Source organism: Phaethon aethereus (assembly GCF_964289735.1).
Source record: "Phaethon aethereus genome assembly, chromosome: 15".
Lineage (NCBI taxonomy): Eukaryota > Metazoa > Chordata > Aves > Phaethontiformes > Phaethontidae > Phaethon > Phaethon aethereus.
Genome location: NC_138591.1, coordinates 13,436,566 through 13,453,953, shown reverse-complemented (window position 1 = coordinate 13,453,953; position 17,388 = coordinate 13,436,566). Strand labels below are relative to the sequence as shown.

At 42.8% G+C, this 17,388-nt stretch overlaps 1 protein-coding gene across 1 annotated transcript; it reads left to right on the top strand.

Annotated features, from left to right (window-relative positions):
* Nucleotides 1-2,432: 2,432 nt before the first annotated feature.
* Nucleotides 2,433-16,102, top strand: HAPSTR1 (HUWE1 associated protein modifying stress responses; the record flags this gene model as incomplete). Its single annotated transcript, XM_082006964.1, has 4 exons — nt 2,433-2,652; nt 3,527-3,607; nt 7,729-8,004; nt 15,858-16,102. 4 exons carry the CDS (start codon nt 2,433-2,435, stop codon nt 16,100-16,102), a joined length of 822 nt encoding a protein of 273 aa, XP_081863090.1.
* Between the last annotated feature and the right edge of the window lie 1,286 nt (nt 16,103-17,388).

Sequence of the window (17,388 nt, the reverse complement as noted above, 5' to 3'; positions counted from 1 at the left end):
TTTCAGATCTTACAGAGAGCAAAAGCCCATTGAAGTTGACAGGAGCATTTCTGCTCACCTTTTGATGAGGGAGATGGATTTAAGTACCCTATTTATTGGAGAAGTACTTGAACAGAATCCCATCACACATTCCCATGTGATGCCTTTCAACGCTTAAACAATTTTAGAGTATACGGAATGGACATGTCCAAGTTGTAGGTCATTTATAAGAAATCCTATTCAATAGAGAAGACAGTTTCCTCTTCTGTTCTTTGTTTTCCTTAAAACAGTTGCACAGGAGAAAAATCCATGTTCCACCACAATATGTGCTTACTGGCCTACTGATCAATATATGATTTACAAAACTGATTTTCATTTATTGTCAACATTTTTCATTTAAAAAAAATTGTTCCTTTCTTTTCTATGCTTTCTTTGTACATTCGTAAGAGCCCAATGGCTTATACCTAGGACTACTCCTAAACCTTCTGAAGTTCATAGTCCTAAACAAGGATTGGACAGAGCTTTACCAAGAAAGGAACGGAATACCCATGCCTCTGTGTATGTGCATCAGTGTTGTGAAATACGTATTAAAAAGCCAATGCCACAACTTCAGTGTAAGAACACGTGCACAGAGGCATGGGTTCTCCCATCCTTCCTATTCACAGGGGCACCACAGCATAACCCACAAGCAGGAGGCCCCTAGTAGGCAGTCTCAGTGGTCTAGGAAAGACAGTAGCCTGCAGCTTTAGTTTTCAGTTGCCCTTAGAGATTAAAAAGACCCAGCAATTCTAGTTATTTCCTCATACCATCTCTCCCCCCACTACATATGATTTAGGCTTGAATTCCTGTACGTTTTGGGAAGTTGTATGAAGGTCCAAGTTCAAAATGGGAACAAGTATGGACTGAATAAAAGACTTGGAGGAGGAGGAAACAGTCCATAAAGTTTGCCAGTTTTTCTAACACCCTGTGGGTTTGAGTGGGATGGGTACACCAGACTACCAGTTTACGTGTAATACCAGTCTAATAACACAGAAGAGCTGATCTGACACGCAGCCACGCACATGCAGCAGCAGCATTGCAGACTAAGGACAGTGGATGCAAAACCTGCTGCAGGTATGTCCAGCCATTGCACTACAGCAACAAAACAAGAGATGAGAGCATTTTATAGATGGAGAGGGAAACTCAAGGTGCTTGCCTGCTGATCGGTATTTCTACACCAACTCATGGCTTGGCTCACATGCTGGCTCGGGTGGACGTTTGATTGAAATAGCGTGGCTGGAGTAGAGAGCAAGAGGATTTTCACAGCAGCGTTTCAAAGAGATTGTGAAGTAAATGAGTGTTTTCAACACGTGCAAAGAAACTGCGATTCATCTCACTGTTTTTTGGAATTTTGCCTGGTACCGTGCAAATGCATTACAAGAAATGCTACAAGAAATGGTAGATAATAAAAGTGTGAGAACGGTAGAATAGGGATCGCAAGGGTTTGAGTACTCAGCGCGAAGCCCCCAGCTGACACCCTGCCCTCCGGTGCTGAAGCCGGGCTTGGCCATGCAGCAGGGCTCAGCACCGGCCCTGCGGCCCTGCCCGGCAGCCATTTTCCCCCGGGCCTGGGCCCAGCCTTGGCCGCAGGTCGGGCGGAGGAAACAACCTCCCGGGCGAGGCTCTGCCCCCCAGGTGGGCAGCGCGGCGGCCGGCTGTCATCTCACGGGCTTCGGCCCCGCCGGCAGCGGCTGGAGGTGGGAAGCCCGAGGCAGGGCAACGCCTTACCCCGCTTGGGGAAGGCCCCAGCGACAAGATGGCAGAGCCGCCCTGCCCTGCCCCGCCCCCGCGGGCACCCCGGCCCATCCGGCCCCGCCGCGACCGTGGGCCGCGAGTCTAGGCCCCGGCGCTGCCGCCTGGGCCCGCACCGGCCACGACCCGGGCCCGGCGGAGGGGTGGTGGGGGGGGTGGGCGGCGAAGGGCCCCGGCGGGCAGGGCCGCCTCAGGGCCCTGCGCATCACGCCAGAGGGAGGTGCCAGGCCGCGCCGAGGGCGGCGGGGGAAGCTACTGCGGCTGCGCCTCGCAGCCGACGACATCAGCGCACGGCTCTGTGACGGCGTAACCAATCTTGCGTTCGGGCCCGCCCCCCCATACGTGCCTCCTGATGGGCGTGCGGGCGGCCCAGTGAGGATCGGGAATACCGTTCAAACCGGCGGTGCCGGGGCGACAGCGGCCAGTCGGGCGGCGGGGCGGGCGCTGAGCGGCAGCACGTTCCCAGGCGTCTCCGACGGGCTTTTACTGTGCTCGGGGCGGTGCCGGCGCTCAGTGTGTTTGGAGCCGGCGGACGGGCGGGCAGGGCCCGGGAGCATGGGGGTGAGGTAGGGCCGGCCCAACTGCGGAGAGGAGGCGAGCGCGGCTGTCCGGCGGGGCCGAGCCTGCGCGGCGGCGGGGAGGAACGCGGAGCCGGCCGGAGGATGGAGGACAAGAAGGAGGAGGGTGAGGCGGAGATCCAGGAGCACGGGCCCGAGCACTGGTTCAGCAAGTGGGAGCGGCAGTGCCTGGCCGAGGCTGAGCAGGAGGAGGCGCTGGCCCCGGAGCTGCAGGACGAGGCGGCGGCGCAGCCCGAGCACAAGCAGCAGAAGCTCTGGCACCTCTTTCAGAACTCGGCCACCGCCGTGGCGCAGCTCTACAAGGGTGAGCGGCGCGGCGGGGCAGGGGGAGGCGGCAGGGCCTGGGGGTACTGCTGAGGCGGCCGGGGCTTGGCGAGCGGCGGAGCCCGAGCGCGGCGGGCCTGGGGCCGAGGCCGGGACCAGAGATGCGGCGGGGTGGTGGGGCCGCGCCGAGGCGGGGGGCGGCCGCGGGGCCGCCGGGGATGGGGAGGGAAGGGGCCGCGGCGCCACAAAGGGGATGTGGCGGCGAGAGCGGCCTGGGCAGGGGGAGGAGCAGGCTTCCGGCCCGGGGGCTCCGCGCCCGTCCATAGAGGCAGACGGGAAAACAAAATGGCGTGAGGGGGAGCGGCGGCCGCTGCCCGGACGTCGCCCTGCGCAGCCCCCAGCGGGGCGGCCCGGGCTGGCGGAGCCGCTCGCCCGGCTCTTGGGTCGGCTTGGCCCGGCGGGCGGCCAGCGCGGCCTGGGCGGCCGCGGGAAGGCAGGGCGCTCTGGCGGAGGGCGGCCGCGCCGGGAGGGTCCTGGTCGGCTGGGGCGAGCCCTGTGTATGCCCGGGGAGCGGCGGGCTCCGGGGGCGGGAGGGTGGGGGCAGACCGGGAAGCCCGGCCCTGCCGGCGGCGGCTCCTGACGCCCAGCCCAGGGAAGAGGCTCCGACAAAATGGCGAAGTGAGGGGCCGGCCCCATTGTGCGGCGGGGTCTGCGGGTGGGGGCCGGGCCGGGCGCTTCCTCGGCGGACTGGGGGCGCCGCCGCCGCGCCCGCCGCCCGGGCCGCTGCCGGCCCGCCCTTCTCGGCCCTGATCCCGAGTTGCTTTCGGAAGGTGGAACAAAATGGCGAAACCTAACATGGCCGTTCGGAGTTGGCGACTCCAAAATAAACAGCGTGTGTCCTTCCCTCCCTGCAGACCGGGTGTGCCAGCAGCCGGGGCTCTCCCTCTGGGTCCCCTTCCAGAACGCCGCCACTGCGGTCACCAACCTCTACAAAGGTAAGGGGCTGCCTCCCCTGCCCCGGCCCCGCGCTGCCCCGGCAGCCCTCCCCGCCGAGCCGGGCCCCGCTCTGCCTCCTGCCCCGGCTTACTCATAAGCAGGGCCTGTTAATGTCTCTTATTCACCCTGATAAAATCTAACCGAGACTGCTTCCTGAATCTTGCAAGTTTTCCCTGGGCCACTTTAGCTGACGGTAGCTGAATCTTTTCAGTTGCCTCATGTCAGTGACTAATAACTTAAAAGCTGTTTTACTTTGGGACCCCTGAAAAGGTGGTGTTTTTTTAATGTGTGGCTTACTCTCATGAATTCAAAGAGTGCAGTAGCTTATTAAACTGTACTTAAATTTACTGGATTTTGTATATTTCATGGTGTATTAAATGATGGGATATCAGCATAATATATATATGTTTATGGTGAAGCATAGGTTGGATTTAGTGTTTGTAAAATTCTGCATAGATGTTGTGTGACAAAAATAAAGTTTTATCATCTTCTGACAGTGAGGCTTCTTAAGTAAGCCTCCAGGTTTATTTTAAGCACTAGACTGTCACTATGACTGTCTAGGATGGCTGTAAGAAAGCAATGTTAGATGAAACTTTGATAAGAGTGCGTTCTGCACATGGCTATGCTTTTGTGCTGTTTTACAGTGTGTTTCTATCTGTCAGGATCTGTTTGTGAACTCTGCAGTTCTTGGGTTGTCACAAGAATTGTCTGCAGAAGAATCATTCAGTGTTTTCTAGTTTGTTTAAAAGATTGTAGAAAAATGATCTCTATATCAGTGAAGGCCTAAATTGGCATGGTGTGATTCCCATTGTTACCTAGGAAGGAGAAAACTTCCAAACATGCCAAATCGTTGTTTTCCTGACTTGTAGTTTGATTTTTCTGAGTTGTGAGCTGTTTTTTTCTTTTTCCCTGGTCAGCACAGCATTATCTGTAGTTCTGCCTGCATGTTCTTATATTTGGCTCCAGTTTTGCCATTTTGGATTTGATTTAAACAGTTGAACTTAGTAACATGTTTGTGATGGCTGATCAGTTTTGACAGATGTGGACAGAGCAAGGAAGAAATGTAGATGCATAACCCTCACTGCCAGAGACTTGATTCTTGCAGAAAGTACATTTGAATGTTGTGTATGTGTCATAGGTCATATAAAGGGGCAGCACATCACATAACTGGGTAGGTGTTGGCCTGAGGGAGTGGGTCACTAGAACATGGTCTGGGACACCAGTCACTTGAGCATGGTGCTAGAGTAGCAGCAGGTAGTATTAGTAATTGTCTGGAATAATTAGTCTGTTACAATGGCATTGTTCTGCCTTACAGTGTCTTTACTACAAAGACTTAGGCTATTTATTTTTGGTTAAATCATTTGATTACTTGTGTTATAGGTGAAATGAGCTCTATTTTTTTCTGCAATAATGTGATTAATGGAAGAGTATGTATGTGGTGATCAGGGAAACTAGAACTTAACTAGGAAGCTGTCTTTAGTAATGTGTAATGTAGTACTTCAGCACTTAGAGATGAGTTTGAAGGAAAGATTTGTTTCAGGGCCTGCTTTCTGAAGTTCCTTAGTTACTCAAAACTGCTATCTTTCAATTTTAAATTAACTTCCAAGTGGGTAGAGAAGTGTTCAACACAGGTAGAACCAGCTAGACATTGGCATACCAGGCGAGTTAGAATCTCTTAATGTGAATTTGCCTTCCCTGGTGATGAACATGGCTCTTAATCTCCTGTTGTTTCTCACATGTTTGTGTTTTGGAGGACTCTGTCATAACACTGGAGAAGTACTTGGTGTGGTAAACTGAACACCACAAACTGCCTCTTGCTCTGTCAGCTCATTTCTGATCTGACAAATGTTTGGATTTTTGAGGCATCAAAATTCTTTTTTTAACAAGAGCTCCATGAGGAATAGTGCATAAGGAGAATGCTGTGGTGTTTTGAGTGTCAGCATTTTTTTCTGAAAATAGATTAGAAGTTTAATATCACACCACACTGTAAAGGTCTTGGATCATGAATTTCTGATTGGTGCTGGTGATAGAGGCCACATTTAAAGACATTTGCTTATTTTCTAGATTGCACCAAAGTGAGGGTATGATTTGGAACATAAGGCCACTGTAGGAGGTCTTAGGCATGTTTTAGAATAAGACTTTTCAGCCTGCAATTTACCTTATTTTTCTTAAAGAGAAGCTGAATGTTTGCTGATGTTAGTTTTGACTTAGTAATCTCAGAATGCATGCAACTTGACTGTTTATATTTCTGCTAGCTTAACTTTGTAAACAAAGTAGTTGTAGCTTTTACCATAAAAATCTAATCTTTCCCAGGGTAATGATGCTTGAAATTTGTCCAGGCTACATCAGCAGTCAGTGTGTTTGACCTCATAACTGGTTCATAGTTAGTCCTTTGTAAAGTACTCTTGTACACAAGGAAAGCAGGTTATTGATATTAAGCTGGGCTCCTCACCTCTCAGAAGGACTTTCTCATGGTATTTCAGGAAGTGATTAAAGGAATATTGCCAGTTTCCAAACTAGCTTCACGATGTGCTTTTACTGTGAGTGCAGTGGAGCCTAAGTTGCTGTGGAGTATAAAATGGCTGGAGGAATAATCTGTCATGTTGTCATTGCTTTCATAGGAATTGGCATTTGTAAATCCTCTAGCCTTTTGATTACAAAGCAGCATGGGCAAAATAGAGTGCATAAAACTAACTAACATGTTAAGTGTACTCTATGTATACCTGTATAGCTTATATGCTAAAAGCCCCAAGATTTAACTGTGACCAGTTCAGGATGTTTTTCTTGTAGGTTGTGTCATGTTTGGAGTGCTGCTCTTTGATAGTGTAGATTTTGGTGCTGTCTTTTGTGAACCGTGCAGTGGTGCCTTAGAGTTTAAGTCTAATCACTTGATAGTTATTTTTCGGTGTTTTTGAGTGTGAGAAAACTAAATTAGAGGTGTATGTCACTTTACCTGTAGATGAGTATCTTGGACAGCTGTTCTTAAATCTCTTAATATTTGTTCTGGGCAAATGGCTCTTATGTTGGACTTCACTAGTAAAGCAAGAATATAAAAAGCATTTTAATCAGCTCTGCCAGATTTTAAAAAATGGAGATGAAGTAAATTGGAGTGGATATGTTGATGCCTTTTAATAGAGCAAGAGCTAATGCCACAGCAATTTTCATAAAACTGAAATAGCTATTGGCAAAGCTCTGATAACAAATCCATGACAAACAAGATGAGCATAATTGTGTAGAGAATATGGCTTGTTCCACCTGTTATGTTGTCTGAAATTTACTCATACTTAAACTAGTTGCCAGAAGTTGGAAAGTGATGTAATACAAGGTGTTGAAGAGTGCTTCTTAGAGGCACAGTTATAACTGATGTGTGCAGGTGACCTTACCTCAATGGAGAATGAAATTGCATTTTATAGTAGGATTAATTGCAAATAATGTTTTTAAAGCCTTTATATATCAAATTTGCAATGGGATCTTAAATGGGGAAGGAAATTTTCTTAGACTTCCTTTGTAAATGGTGTGTTGCCTAATTGAAAGGCATTGGGGACACTTGCGTTCTAACTACTTTCAAGACTGTGGCCTCCTGCGAATTGCCTCTGCAGTTGAGATTCAGATGAAGCTAAAGGGACTCTAAAGAAATCTGAGTTTTCTGAAAATTGCATACCTATCAGAATCAAAAAAAGCAGTTATTCCTTTTGTTTTTGTATGGAGTTTCCTGACTGTACTGATGCACTTTAAGAGAGTGTCTCAAAGTGCATTGTCTGATTTTCAGTACCTTTCTCAGACTGACAAGCTTGAAGCATGTTTTTAATGTTAATACAATATGGTTTTGTAAACAGTGCTGTAGTGTTGACCTGAAGTATAGTAAATGCTATTTACGTGGTGCTTGAGTTGCTGTTGACTTTCAGACTTGTAAAGGGGGTGTAACTTTAAAGCTAATACTCTTCAGGTTTGGTATGACTTGCTTTCAGTGCTAGTGAATTTGTTACAGCTCACTTGGTACTGTGTTACAGTAACCTGTGGAAGGTGCACTTCTTTCCTGAGGTTGACAGGAAGCTCTGATGTGCTATGCTATATATTGCACTATCTGTAACACTAAAAACTTTCTTCTGTCTTCTTGCAGAAAGTGTGGATGCCCATCAGCGAAGCTTTGATGTAGGAATTCAGATTGGCTATCAGCGTCGGAATAAGGATGTGTTAGCTTGGGTTAAAAAACGCAGAAGAACTATTCGTAGAGAAGACTTGATCAGCTTCCTATGTGGAAAAGTTCCTCCTCCAAGAAATTCTAGAGCTCCCCCAAGACTGACTGTAGTATCCCCTAACCGAGCTACTTCAACAGAAACTAGCTCATCTGTAGAGACTGATTTGCAACCCTTCCGTGAAGCCATAGCTCTGCATGGTAACAGTAATTTTTTCAATACTACTTGGTTAAAATTGGGTGGGGGATCTTAAAAGCATGTCTGCCTCTTGGCTGTTGTTAGTGTCATAATGTCATGTACCTGGTGTTCCAGCTAAAGGTATCTCCTTAATTCTCTAAGGGAGTTTTTGCATGTGTAAGGCATGCTAGCTACTAAAAGGTTGCCTAGTCAAATATTTTGAATGAGGAGGAGGTATTGTGTAAAAATGAGGTTTGGTTCTATTCTATAGCTGTGAACTTAACAGTTAAGTATTGACTCCTGGTAGTGTTTTTGAAGCATGGAGAGACTTGGCATTCTTGGAAAATGATAATACCATGCTAGCAACTAGTTAAAGATTAAGATTTGGCTAGTGGCAAATAACTAGCAAATTTTGACAGGGTTAGGGAGGGGCTCTAATGTCTTAAGCTTCTGTCTCTGGGGTACCTTACCTCACTCCTGTACCCTTGTTATGTAATAAATAATATGGTTTAGCATTACTTTTAAAGTACCCTGGAAAGGGTACTTCCACTTGCATAGCATTGCAATAATTGAGTCCTGTTCAGAACTTCGTTCTAGTTCAATTTCAGCCTTAAATGTCTTCCAGTGTCATACTGAATTTCCTTCCTTGCCATCAACAATGTTGGTGGTATATCTTTTCTCCTTTTCAGACATGTATATTCAGCAGCTTATTCTGCATTGGACTATTACCTAGCAAGTGGTAAAGAAAAATGTGTTTTTAAATTGTTCCTGAGGTGAAATGAAGCAATTCATCTGTGGGTTTTATGCCTTCTAGAATTCTAAGGGGTAGCAGATATCTTGGGGTATAAATAGTAGACCATTCGAAGAGGAAAAATGAAGCTATCTAGAAGTACAACCTGTGATACTCAAATGTTTACTGTTTCAATGTTCTCAGTGGGGGGTGGAATTAATGAGTGTAGATGAGTGAATTCCTGAAAATGCACTCTTTCTTTCTGCTATGCTGTGGTGGTTTTTCAAGATACATAAGCCAGATGCTGTTACTGTCTAGGTGACAGCCTAATTCTGGTATTGTTTGCTGCTCTGTTGCCATTTAAATCAAGCATGCTTCCATCCAGTCATGTAGCTTTTGGCAGTTTTCCTTCTTGTATTGGAAGCTGCCTAGAGAATTCTGTGCACCACTATTGCTTATTCAGTAGGTAAAGCTCATTTCATGAGGACAACAACTGTAGAAGCTCTCTCATCTGATATGATGTGATAAACACCCTCTTAAAAATCTTGATTTCTGAAGTTATAGTTGAATCTAGTGTGCAGTTGGCTTTCACTATAAAGGCTTACTCTCAGGCGACTAAGCTGGGTAGACTCACTTCAGCAACAGTTAAGCTCTCAAGCAGTGTAAACTCAAAGACATTTTTATTGGTAGTATGGCTCTCCATCTTGTATTGTTTCTTATCATCTGCTTTGTATAGAGGTGGTTTGTGGGAGTGACTTCTCTAGCATGGGCATCTGAACCATGAGGTATAAAGTTTTCTTTCATATTTCATAATCTGAGATCATGAGGACTGTAAGAAGTTCTGTGCTCTGTACAGGCACTTCAGGGGCTAGAAATGCACTCTTCCCCTTCATCAGCTGGTTGATAAGATTACATGTCAGTGACCTTCTGGATTAGGTTCTCCAGATATCAGTTTCAATCTGGTCTTCCACACAAATGCTTTTGTGCTAATCCTTTAGTGACTAGGCTTGTGTTTGGCCTCAACTGTTGTTAGGTTGTTGCCTACAATGTCTGCATTCCTCCAGTTTCTCCCCCCCCATTTTCTTTAACATTAAGGAAGTTGTGATTAAACCATCTCCTAAACTATTTTCCTATTACAGGGTTTCTCAGAACTCTGTTTTGACTTTGAAACCTGTGTAGGATCTTCAGATGTGTGTAAATTAATGTCCTCTGTAGGGCTATCCTTAGTGTCTTTTTTGGCAGGCTGTTTAAGTGATTTGCTGCTTCTAGGTATTGTGAGGAAATGTGAGAAAACTGGATGACAGTGAGTAGCAGCCTCAGCAAGTGTTCAGGACTAATATTTTAAGGGGAGTTTTTGACTCATATAGAGGCATGAGGCTTTGTTTTGTGCTGGTAGGCATTCTGTGGAAATAGAGTATTTCTGTTGGTCATATGGTTAGGCTGAATTAGACTTGAGGGATAATGCGAAAACTTTGCTGCTCAAACCAGAGATAGGTGTGAATCTACAACACCAAATAAAGCTCTGAAGTAGAGCTGGTTTATTGACCTCTCAGAAATAGGTACTGATACATGCCTAAAGACCATGGTCCTACAACTTGCTGATCTTGCTTTTTGATGGGGGAAGTACCTGTATCTTGATTGTGTAACCTCAAAATGCTTCATAATCACTCTGTTGGAAGTTACGCTTTATAAAACTTTGACAGAAGCTGTGGTAACCAAGTAGCTAAGAATTAAATACTTCCTGGAACATCAAACACAATTTTAGGTGTATGCCCTAGACTAAAACACTAGAGAAGAGTATCATTAGGTGTCAGTACAATCTTAAAACTGTATGCTGCATCTGAAAAGAAATCTGTTAAAATTGGATCTTTAACCTTAGGTTTTTTATCTCAAACCTTGTTATATTGGACCTATCTTATATCTCTGCAAAGTATTTGATAGTTTTCTTGATGAAAGCTATGCATTTTGAACCCAAAATTTAATCTTACGGTATTAGTTAGCAGTAGTCTTCGTGCTATAAGGAAACTTGTTCTTCTCTACTGTTTTACTTTCAAGACTTGTTACAGTAGCTAAAAGCAAAGTGATCAAGACTATACTGACCCAGGAATGTTTAAGGTGGCTATGATCTACCTTTTCTTTTAACTCTGTGGCATGTATGCTGTGCAGCTGTTCCTGAAATCTTTAGTTAACTTAAGGGTACTTGAGAATGAGGTTGGTTTTGGAACTAAATAACATCTTGTGAGAGTGAACTCTGGTAAATAAAAACCTTTGCTGTTAATATCAACTTTCTATTATTAGTGTGCTCCTGGGTAATCTTTGAAATAAAACATGGCTGGCAAATTGAACTGTGAATACCTGAAAAGAAATTAAAGCCTTCAAGAAAAGCTGAGTAGCTAGCTCAAGGTAGTAAATGCTATTTTACTCTGAAATTCAAGTAGATTTTTCTGAAACTGAACTCTGCATCTGATGATGCTTAGCACTATAAGATATGATAGAAGATGAATAGACCTTTATTGTTCAACATAGGAAATAGAGTTGGGTTTTTAACTTCCACTAGACCTTAGTGTCAGTCAGAATTGGTATAGATGTATCTTCACCTACTTTGTAGATATATATTGCCATATCCAGTTCTGTAACAGAGGAGTTTCAAATGACAGAATTACATCAAACTGAGCTAATAGTCATAAGATTCCAAAAAGCTGGCATGTGCCAGGTCATTTTCTGCCTGGCTGTAGCTAGCATACTAAGTCTTGCAGTGCTGGTGGCTGTGCACAGTCCATGTTTGAAATGATACTTTGATCTCTTAATGTGGGATGTGCTCCATGCTTTATAAACCATTCTCCCAGCATAATGGGAGAAAATGCTATGATCTGAGGAGGGGGAAGAAGCAAGCTTGGGAAGGCAATGCTGAAATGCATTAGATTTGAGCATTCTTAACTAAGTGATGTGAATGGGCAACAGCACAGTGAGTGTTGGTTCTTTTGCTCCTTAGCTTTAAAGTTGAGGTGTTATTACTGTGATTCAGTCTATTTGAGGAGTGTGGGGGGAACCCTTCCTCTAGCATGTAGAAGTGTGTGGCTTGGCCCCTTTAAAGAGCCTGACTTTGCATTAGGCCTCCTTGTTATCTTCTCAAAATACTAAACTCCAATAAACACATCTGCAGTTGTTAGCAGAGTGGGGAAGCAGTTGGTAGAAGAGGGGATGGGAGAGCAGAGTTGAGATTAGTTCGAAAGAATTTAATTTAAAGGTTGTGTGTATATATAGCTATCAGAGTTTTGTATTGGTATGTAGTGCTAAAACTTGCTCTTTGAGCAGCACTGTGAAAGGGTGAGTATGACAGAGGAGTGACAAGGATCTGTCTGCATGCCATTTTGTATTTATCTGGGGTTATTAACTAATTCCTGCTTTAGTCACGCTTAGATCTAAGTGTGAATGTTCTTTTTGATACTTCCTGATTAAAACTTCTGGAAGGCAATAGTTAATACTGCTACTGTACTGAACAGTAATTATCCAGTATATTATGCTGTGATAGTGACCTGAATAACTCATGGTCATTATGGACATGGCTATACTGCAGATAAAACAGCATTGACAGTTTGTTATGCCAGAGTTGATAAACTTCAGGTAAATGAAACCGTCAACTCAAAATTAGCATTTCATACTCCACAAAACATACACTTTGGGCCAAGCATTCTAATCACTTCATAGCTTTGGAGAGCACTTAGTTATAAATTAGCTAGTATTGGTCACAATTTCTTCTATACTGCAGCTTTTTCTAATAGTACTATAATAAATGCTTTAGAGCTTCAGATAAAAGCGGAGTTTCTTGTGAAATTACTGGCTATGAAACACCATATTGTTTATGACTGAAAGATATGGCAGGAATAGGAATGTAAAGTACTGCAAAATATTTCAGATATGCCCTCCATGTCAATCCTTTAAAAAGGGGGAGAGAGCCATGTGCCCTTTCTTAAAGGCCTCTGGTGAGAAAGGAAATGTCTCCTGTAGAAAGCAGTGGGAGACTTCAGAGGTGGTCATGAGATTGTGAAAGAAATAAAGACGCTCTAGTAGCTGTTTGAATCTCTAGTCTGTTGTATAGACAAAACTGATGTGCCTGTGATTAGGTCATGTTAATCACAAGACAGAAATTTTGAGGTTGTAGTGTTGCTAAGTCATGTCATCTTACTGCTTCCTAGTATCTATTACTGCTTGCTTTACTGCTTTAAATGGCTAAATGCTTTGGGAAGAGGTCTGAGTCCATTGAAAACTTAAACTCAGAATAATTCACAATAAATGGTTTTTCTGAGATTTCTTTGCCTTACAACTTTCCAAGAACAAATGAACTGTGGATCATAGTTCCTGAAAGATGCTTTGTCACAAAAAATAGATCTTTTTCAATTGCATTGCTGATTGTCTTCAAAGGTGTTGCTTCCATGAAATGGCAACTCGGTATTTCAGTGCATGCCTTGAATTGTCTCTGGCTCTTCCATGTTAGCTTGATTACCCAATCCTAAACTGTGTTCTAAATGTTCTGTTTGACAGTTCTGCTCTCTTGGACTGATGTGTAAGTGCTATGTGATGTGGTTAACTGCCAGTAACATACCAAATTGTCACTTGGTCTGTTAGCATACTCAGTAATGACTGTTACTTGTTCAGTATTAAATACCTGTGTGACATGGAAGATTAAACTGCAACTAGAAGTCCATATTGTGATGCAATGTCCTTGTACTCCTATCACTGTAGAAATGAATTCAAAACTACTCTCCTGCATTTGACACCAGGTTTGACTGAAGGTTTTCACTTCTTAAATGTCTCCTGAAGGTTGGTTGTGTATTTAAATGTACAGTGATGCAGTTTTGCCTAAATACTGGAAAGTCAATGCCTGCTTGAGGCATTGCTTGCAAACTTTGGCAGTCTGTTTTAGACTATCCTGCAGCATATTATAGATGCATCTTTCAGTTCTGACTTCTGTATCTATTTAAAAAATGCTGGTTACTGAAAAGACTCTACTTAAAAACATAGTTCTCAAGAGATGCGAGAAAATGTATTCTTGCATCACAGGTCAACTTTCAGGTTTACTGAGAATAATTTTTCTCTCCTTTCGTGGGCACTAGACATAATGAAAAGATGTCATGATAAAACTGAATTAATAAATTTGGTTATGGGTTGTATAATATAAATGACTGATAAGTGGTGTAAATTGTCAAGTCTCTGTGGAAGTAACAACACTGAACTTGTGTGTTCAGAGCAATTTTGCTTGAAATATTGATGTGGGGGAAATATCTACAATCAGTTTGGATTTGAAACAATGTCACCTTCTGTGCACTGTCAATTTTTTTCCAATTTAAATGTACAGGATGAATTAATGCTTTTTCTAATGTATGTCATGCCAGTTGAAATTAAACTTGCTGCTATCTATGAATTGTGAAGTGATTTGTTACCTGACCAAACTTTGCATGGTGGTTTATCCAAGTTACAGTATCTGAATTGGCTTTTTGCTTGTATATCTGTCATCAATTAGTTGCTTTGCTTTGGTAGATGTATAGGAACCTCTTTATAAATGCTTTTGAATTTAGGCTTGACCTTAATCGTGAGAGTACTGGAACAAACCTTGTTTCTGAATTATCTTGTCACAAAAAGAGCTGCTGCTGTTTAAATACTTTCTGCTGTTGTGAATGAAAGACGATTTTAATATTGATAAAACCTGCAGGCTCCATATCAGGCTTTAGACCATGCTTCTGAGTCATGTTGGAAAACCACTTAGAGCTGTAAGCAAAAGCTCTAAGAAAGCACCAATGGTTAGTGGCTGTTCCTATTAGTTGTTGCGTAATGCCCAGTCTGTGTAAAAGTATATCCTGTGCTGTTATGAGATCTAAGCTTTAAGTGTTCATTCAACAGTAATGTACAAAATAGTGAAACTGGTTGGCCTGTTCTATCCAGACTTGTATATCAACCTGCCATGGTGCAGATGGCTTTAGAATTCTAAATGTAATTAAGGTTAGAGACAGAAATCTTCGTGCACAGCTTGCCTCTTGCTTTTTCTTAGTGCTAGAAAAATACACAGATGTAGACTGTGTTCTGCTGTTTATCTTCCTGCATGACTCTTGCTTTGGTAGTTTATTTCTAGAGCCAACAGATGTTTTTGTACTTTCCTATAATACTCAGATTTGAAGCAGTTATGATAGCAAAGATGTTTGTTTTATCTCTGAGCTCCTGTTTATCATCTACAAATAGAGCCTGAACTCCAAATTGTGAATAATTGTTAGGCTTTCATGTCCTAGCCCTTACTAAACTTATGTTTTGGAATACCCTGCTTTTGCAAAGTTGTAATAGTAACATTACAGAAGACAAAATGTTTAAATTAGTATGAAGTTAATGTTTTTCTTGTTTATGGCTTTGTTTCTACAAGGAAAAGATGCTGTTTTAATTAAAAATTTTATTAATAACCTGAATATAAACCAAAGTAATTGCAGGGTACCTGTGACAGTGTTTTGGATCAGATCTGACAATAGCAAATTTGGGGGGGTTGTCATGTGGTCTTGCTTGGCTTACTTGTTATTTAAGTGCTCTTCTGAATTCTGACAATACTAACGTGTTGGCACCCATGAAATAAAGCTTTTATTAAACTACCTGTTGTATACACCTGTCTGAGATCTGCTGTCATACTGCAGTTTTCAGAGCTACAGTGACTGAGGGAGTGAAAGGGAGCAGGGTGATTAATATTAATTAATATTGAAACAAGACAAAGTTAGGTCAACCTGGAAAATCCTTGGTAGGGGATTTTCCTTCTGTGTAACTATTGATCTAGTGTGAAGCCTTTATATTGAAATGGTCTGCTCTTGAGTATGTATGCATATTTTGAAGAGCATGTCATGCTTATGGAGCATTTACCATAGTGTGCTGTTACAACTTGGTATATAAGCTCACTTTTGATGTCATAAAAAGCGATTCTAGTAATGACTAGATTCTTATGGGCTAAAAGCTGTGAAGTTGTGGTCTGGACTTCAAATAAATGTGGTACAAATAATAGGGTGAAGTATCTTCAATATATCACTAGAAGTCAGATAAGTGTCATCCCTTCTGCCACATGGGAATTTAACTTTTCTTTACTGTTTGACCTAAATACTCTTTCTTTTTTTCCCCTAGGTCTTAGTGGTGCAATGGCTAGTATAAGTGTTCGCTCAAGTACCCCAGGCTCGCCCACTCACGTGAGCAGTGGCTCCAATGCTAGTCGAAGGAGAAATGGACTCCATGATGTTGACTTGAACACTTTCATATCAGAAGAAATGGCACTCCACTTGGACAATGGTGGAACTAGAAAGCGTACCTCAGCCCAGTGTGGCGATGTCATTACAGACTCACCAACTCATAAACGCAACAGAATGATCTAAACTGCAAAAATTTCAAACCCACCATGCTGCTTGAAAGCCACTTGATCCTCAGAGTACTATTGAAAAGGAAACATGAGGCCATCTTTCCATATTCACTGTTTAAGACAAATTAATTCAATAATTGCCATAAAGGAAATTTTAGATATTACATTAGATGCCTCTTGTAACTGCGGCTTTCTTAAACTATATTCTTAGCAGAGGACATCAGATATTGTGTAGTGGTTAGCAAGATCATCATAGGTGAACATGTATCCGTTCCAAGGCTAAAAGTGACCTTACTTGTATTCTTAAAGGGAAAGGAAGTTTCAGATGTTTATTTGGTTATAGAATGCTTTTTTTGTCCTTTATTTCCTGCTGTGTTGAGTATTAGCTTAAACAGTATTGCCAGTTTGACTGAAATTGTCTACAACATGACTTGGCATCTTTGTCAAAACTGCAGGCTTCCATTTTTGCAGCACTGTACCATGCACCTAGTTTCTATATAGTAACAGTGTGCAAGTTATAAATATTGGACTGTACCCTTTTTAGTTTTAAAAGCAGTTGATAATTCTGGTGATTGTGTGATAATGTAAAGAGGTGCTATGATGGTCATGCAATTAATACTTAATATTGAATCAATACAAGGATCTTTATTGGATTCACTTTGTGTGTTTTAGTGCTCTACAGTAGCAATATTAAACTTTTTCCCCAGTTAACTTCATAGGCTTTTAAATCAGTTTGAGAAAAATATATGTACTTACTGGTATTATCCTTGTGGTAATCATACACAGTACAGACTGCACCAGTGCTGACCTAAATTTAGAGAAAGATGTCCTGTAATTGGAAAATAGGCTTTTCTGTTCAGTATTAGTGAAGGGTAGGTTTTGTGTACACCCATATCCCATTTTACATTTCTTGTGAAGTAATAATTGCCCATTGCTGGGGAGGGGTGGGAAGAGAGGGAATGAGGGGGAATAGTTGGAAAAGGGGTGTGTTCTAACAAGTAAGACTTCTGGTCACATGTGGAAACTTGGACTAACTTAAACAAGATTCTGTGTGGTGCCATCTCCTTTAGGAGGGAGTGACATGCAGGTTCTGTGAAGTGCTAAGAAAATAATTTAAAACTGGAAGTTGATTATAAAGCTCTGGATAAACATGCCATAAGGATGAATTAAAAAGGATAAATGGCTTTCTTTTTGTGTTGAGCTTGCATTCATAGGATTGAACTCTGGCTGCCATAACTTAAGCATAATCTAAAACTGAACTAGAGATCAAGACTGATCTGCAAATCCATTTCTGAACAGGGA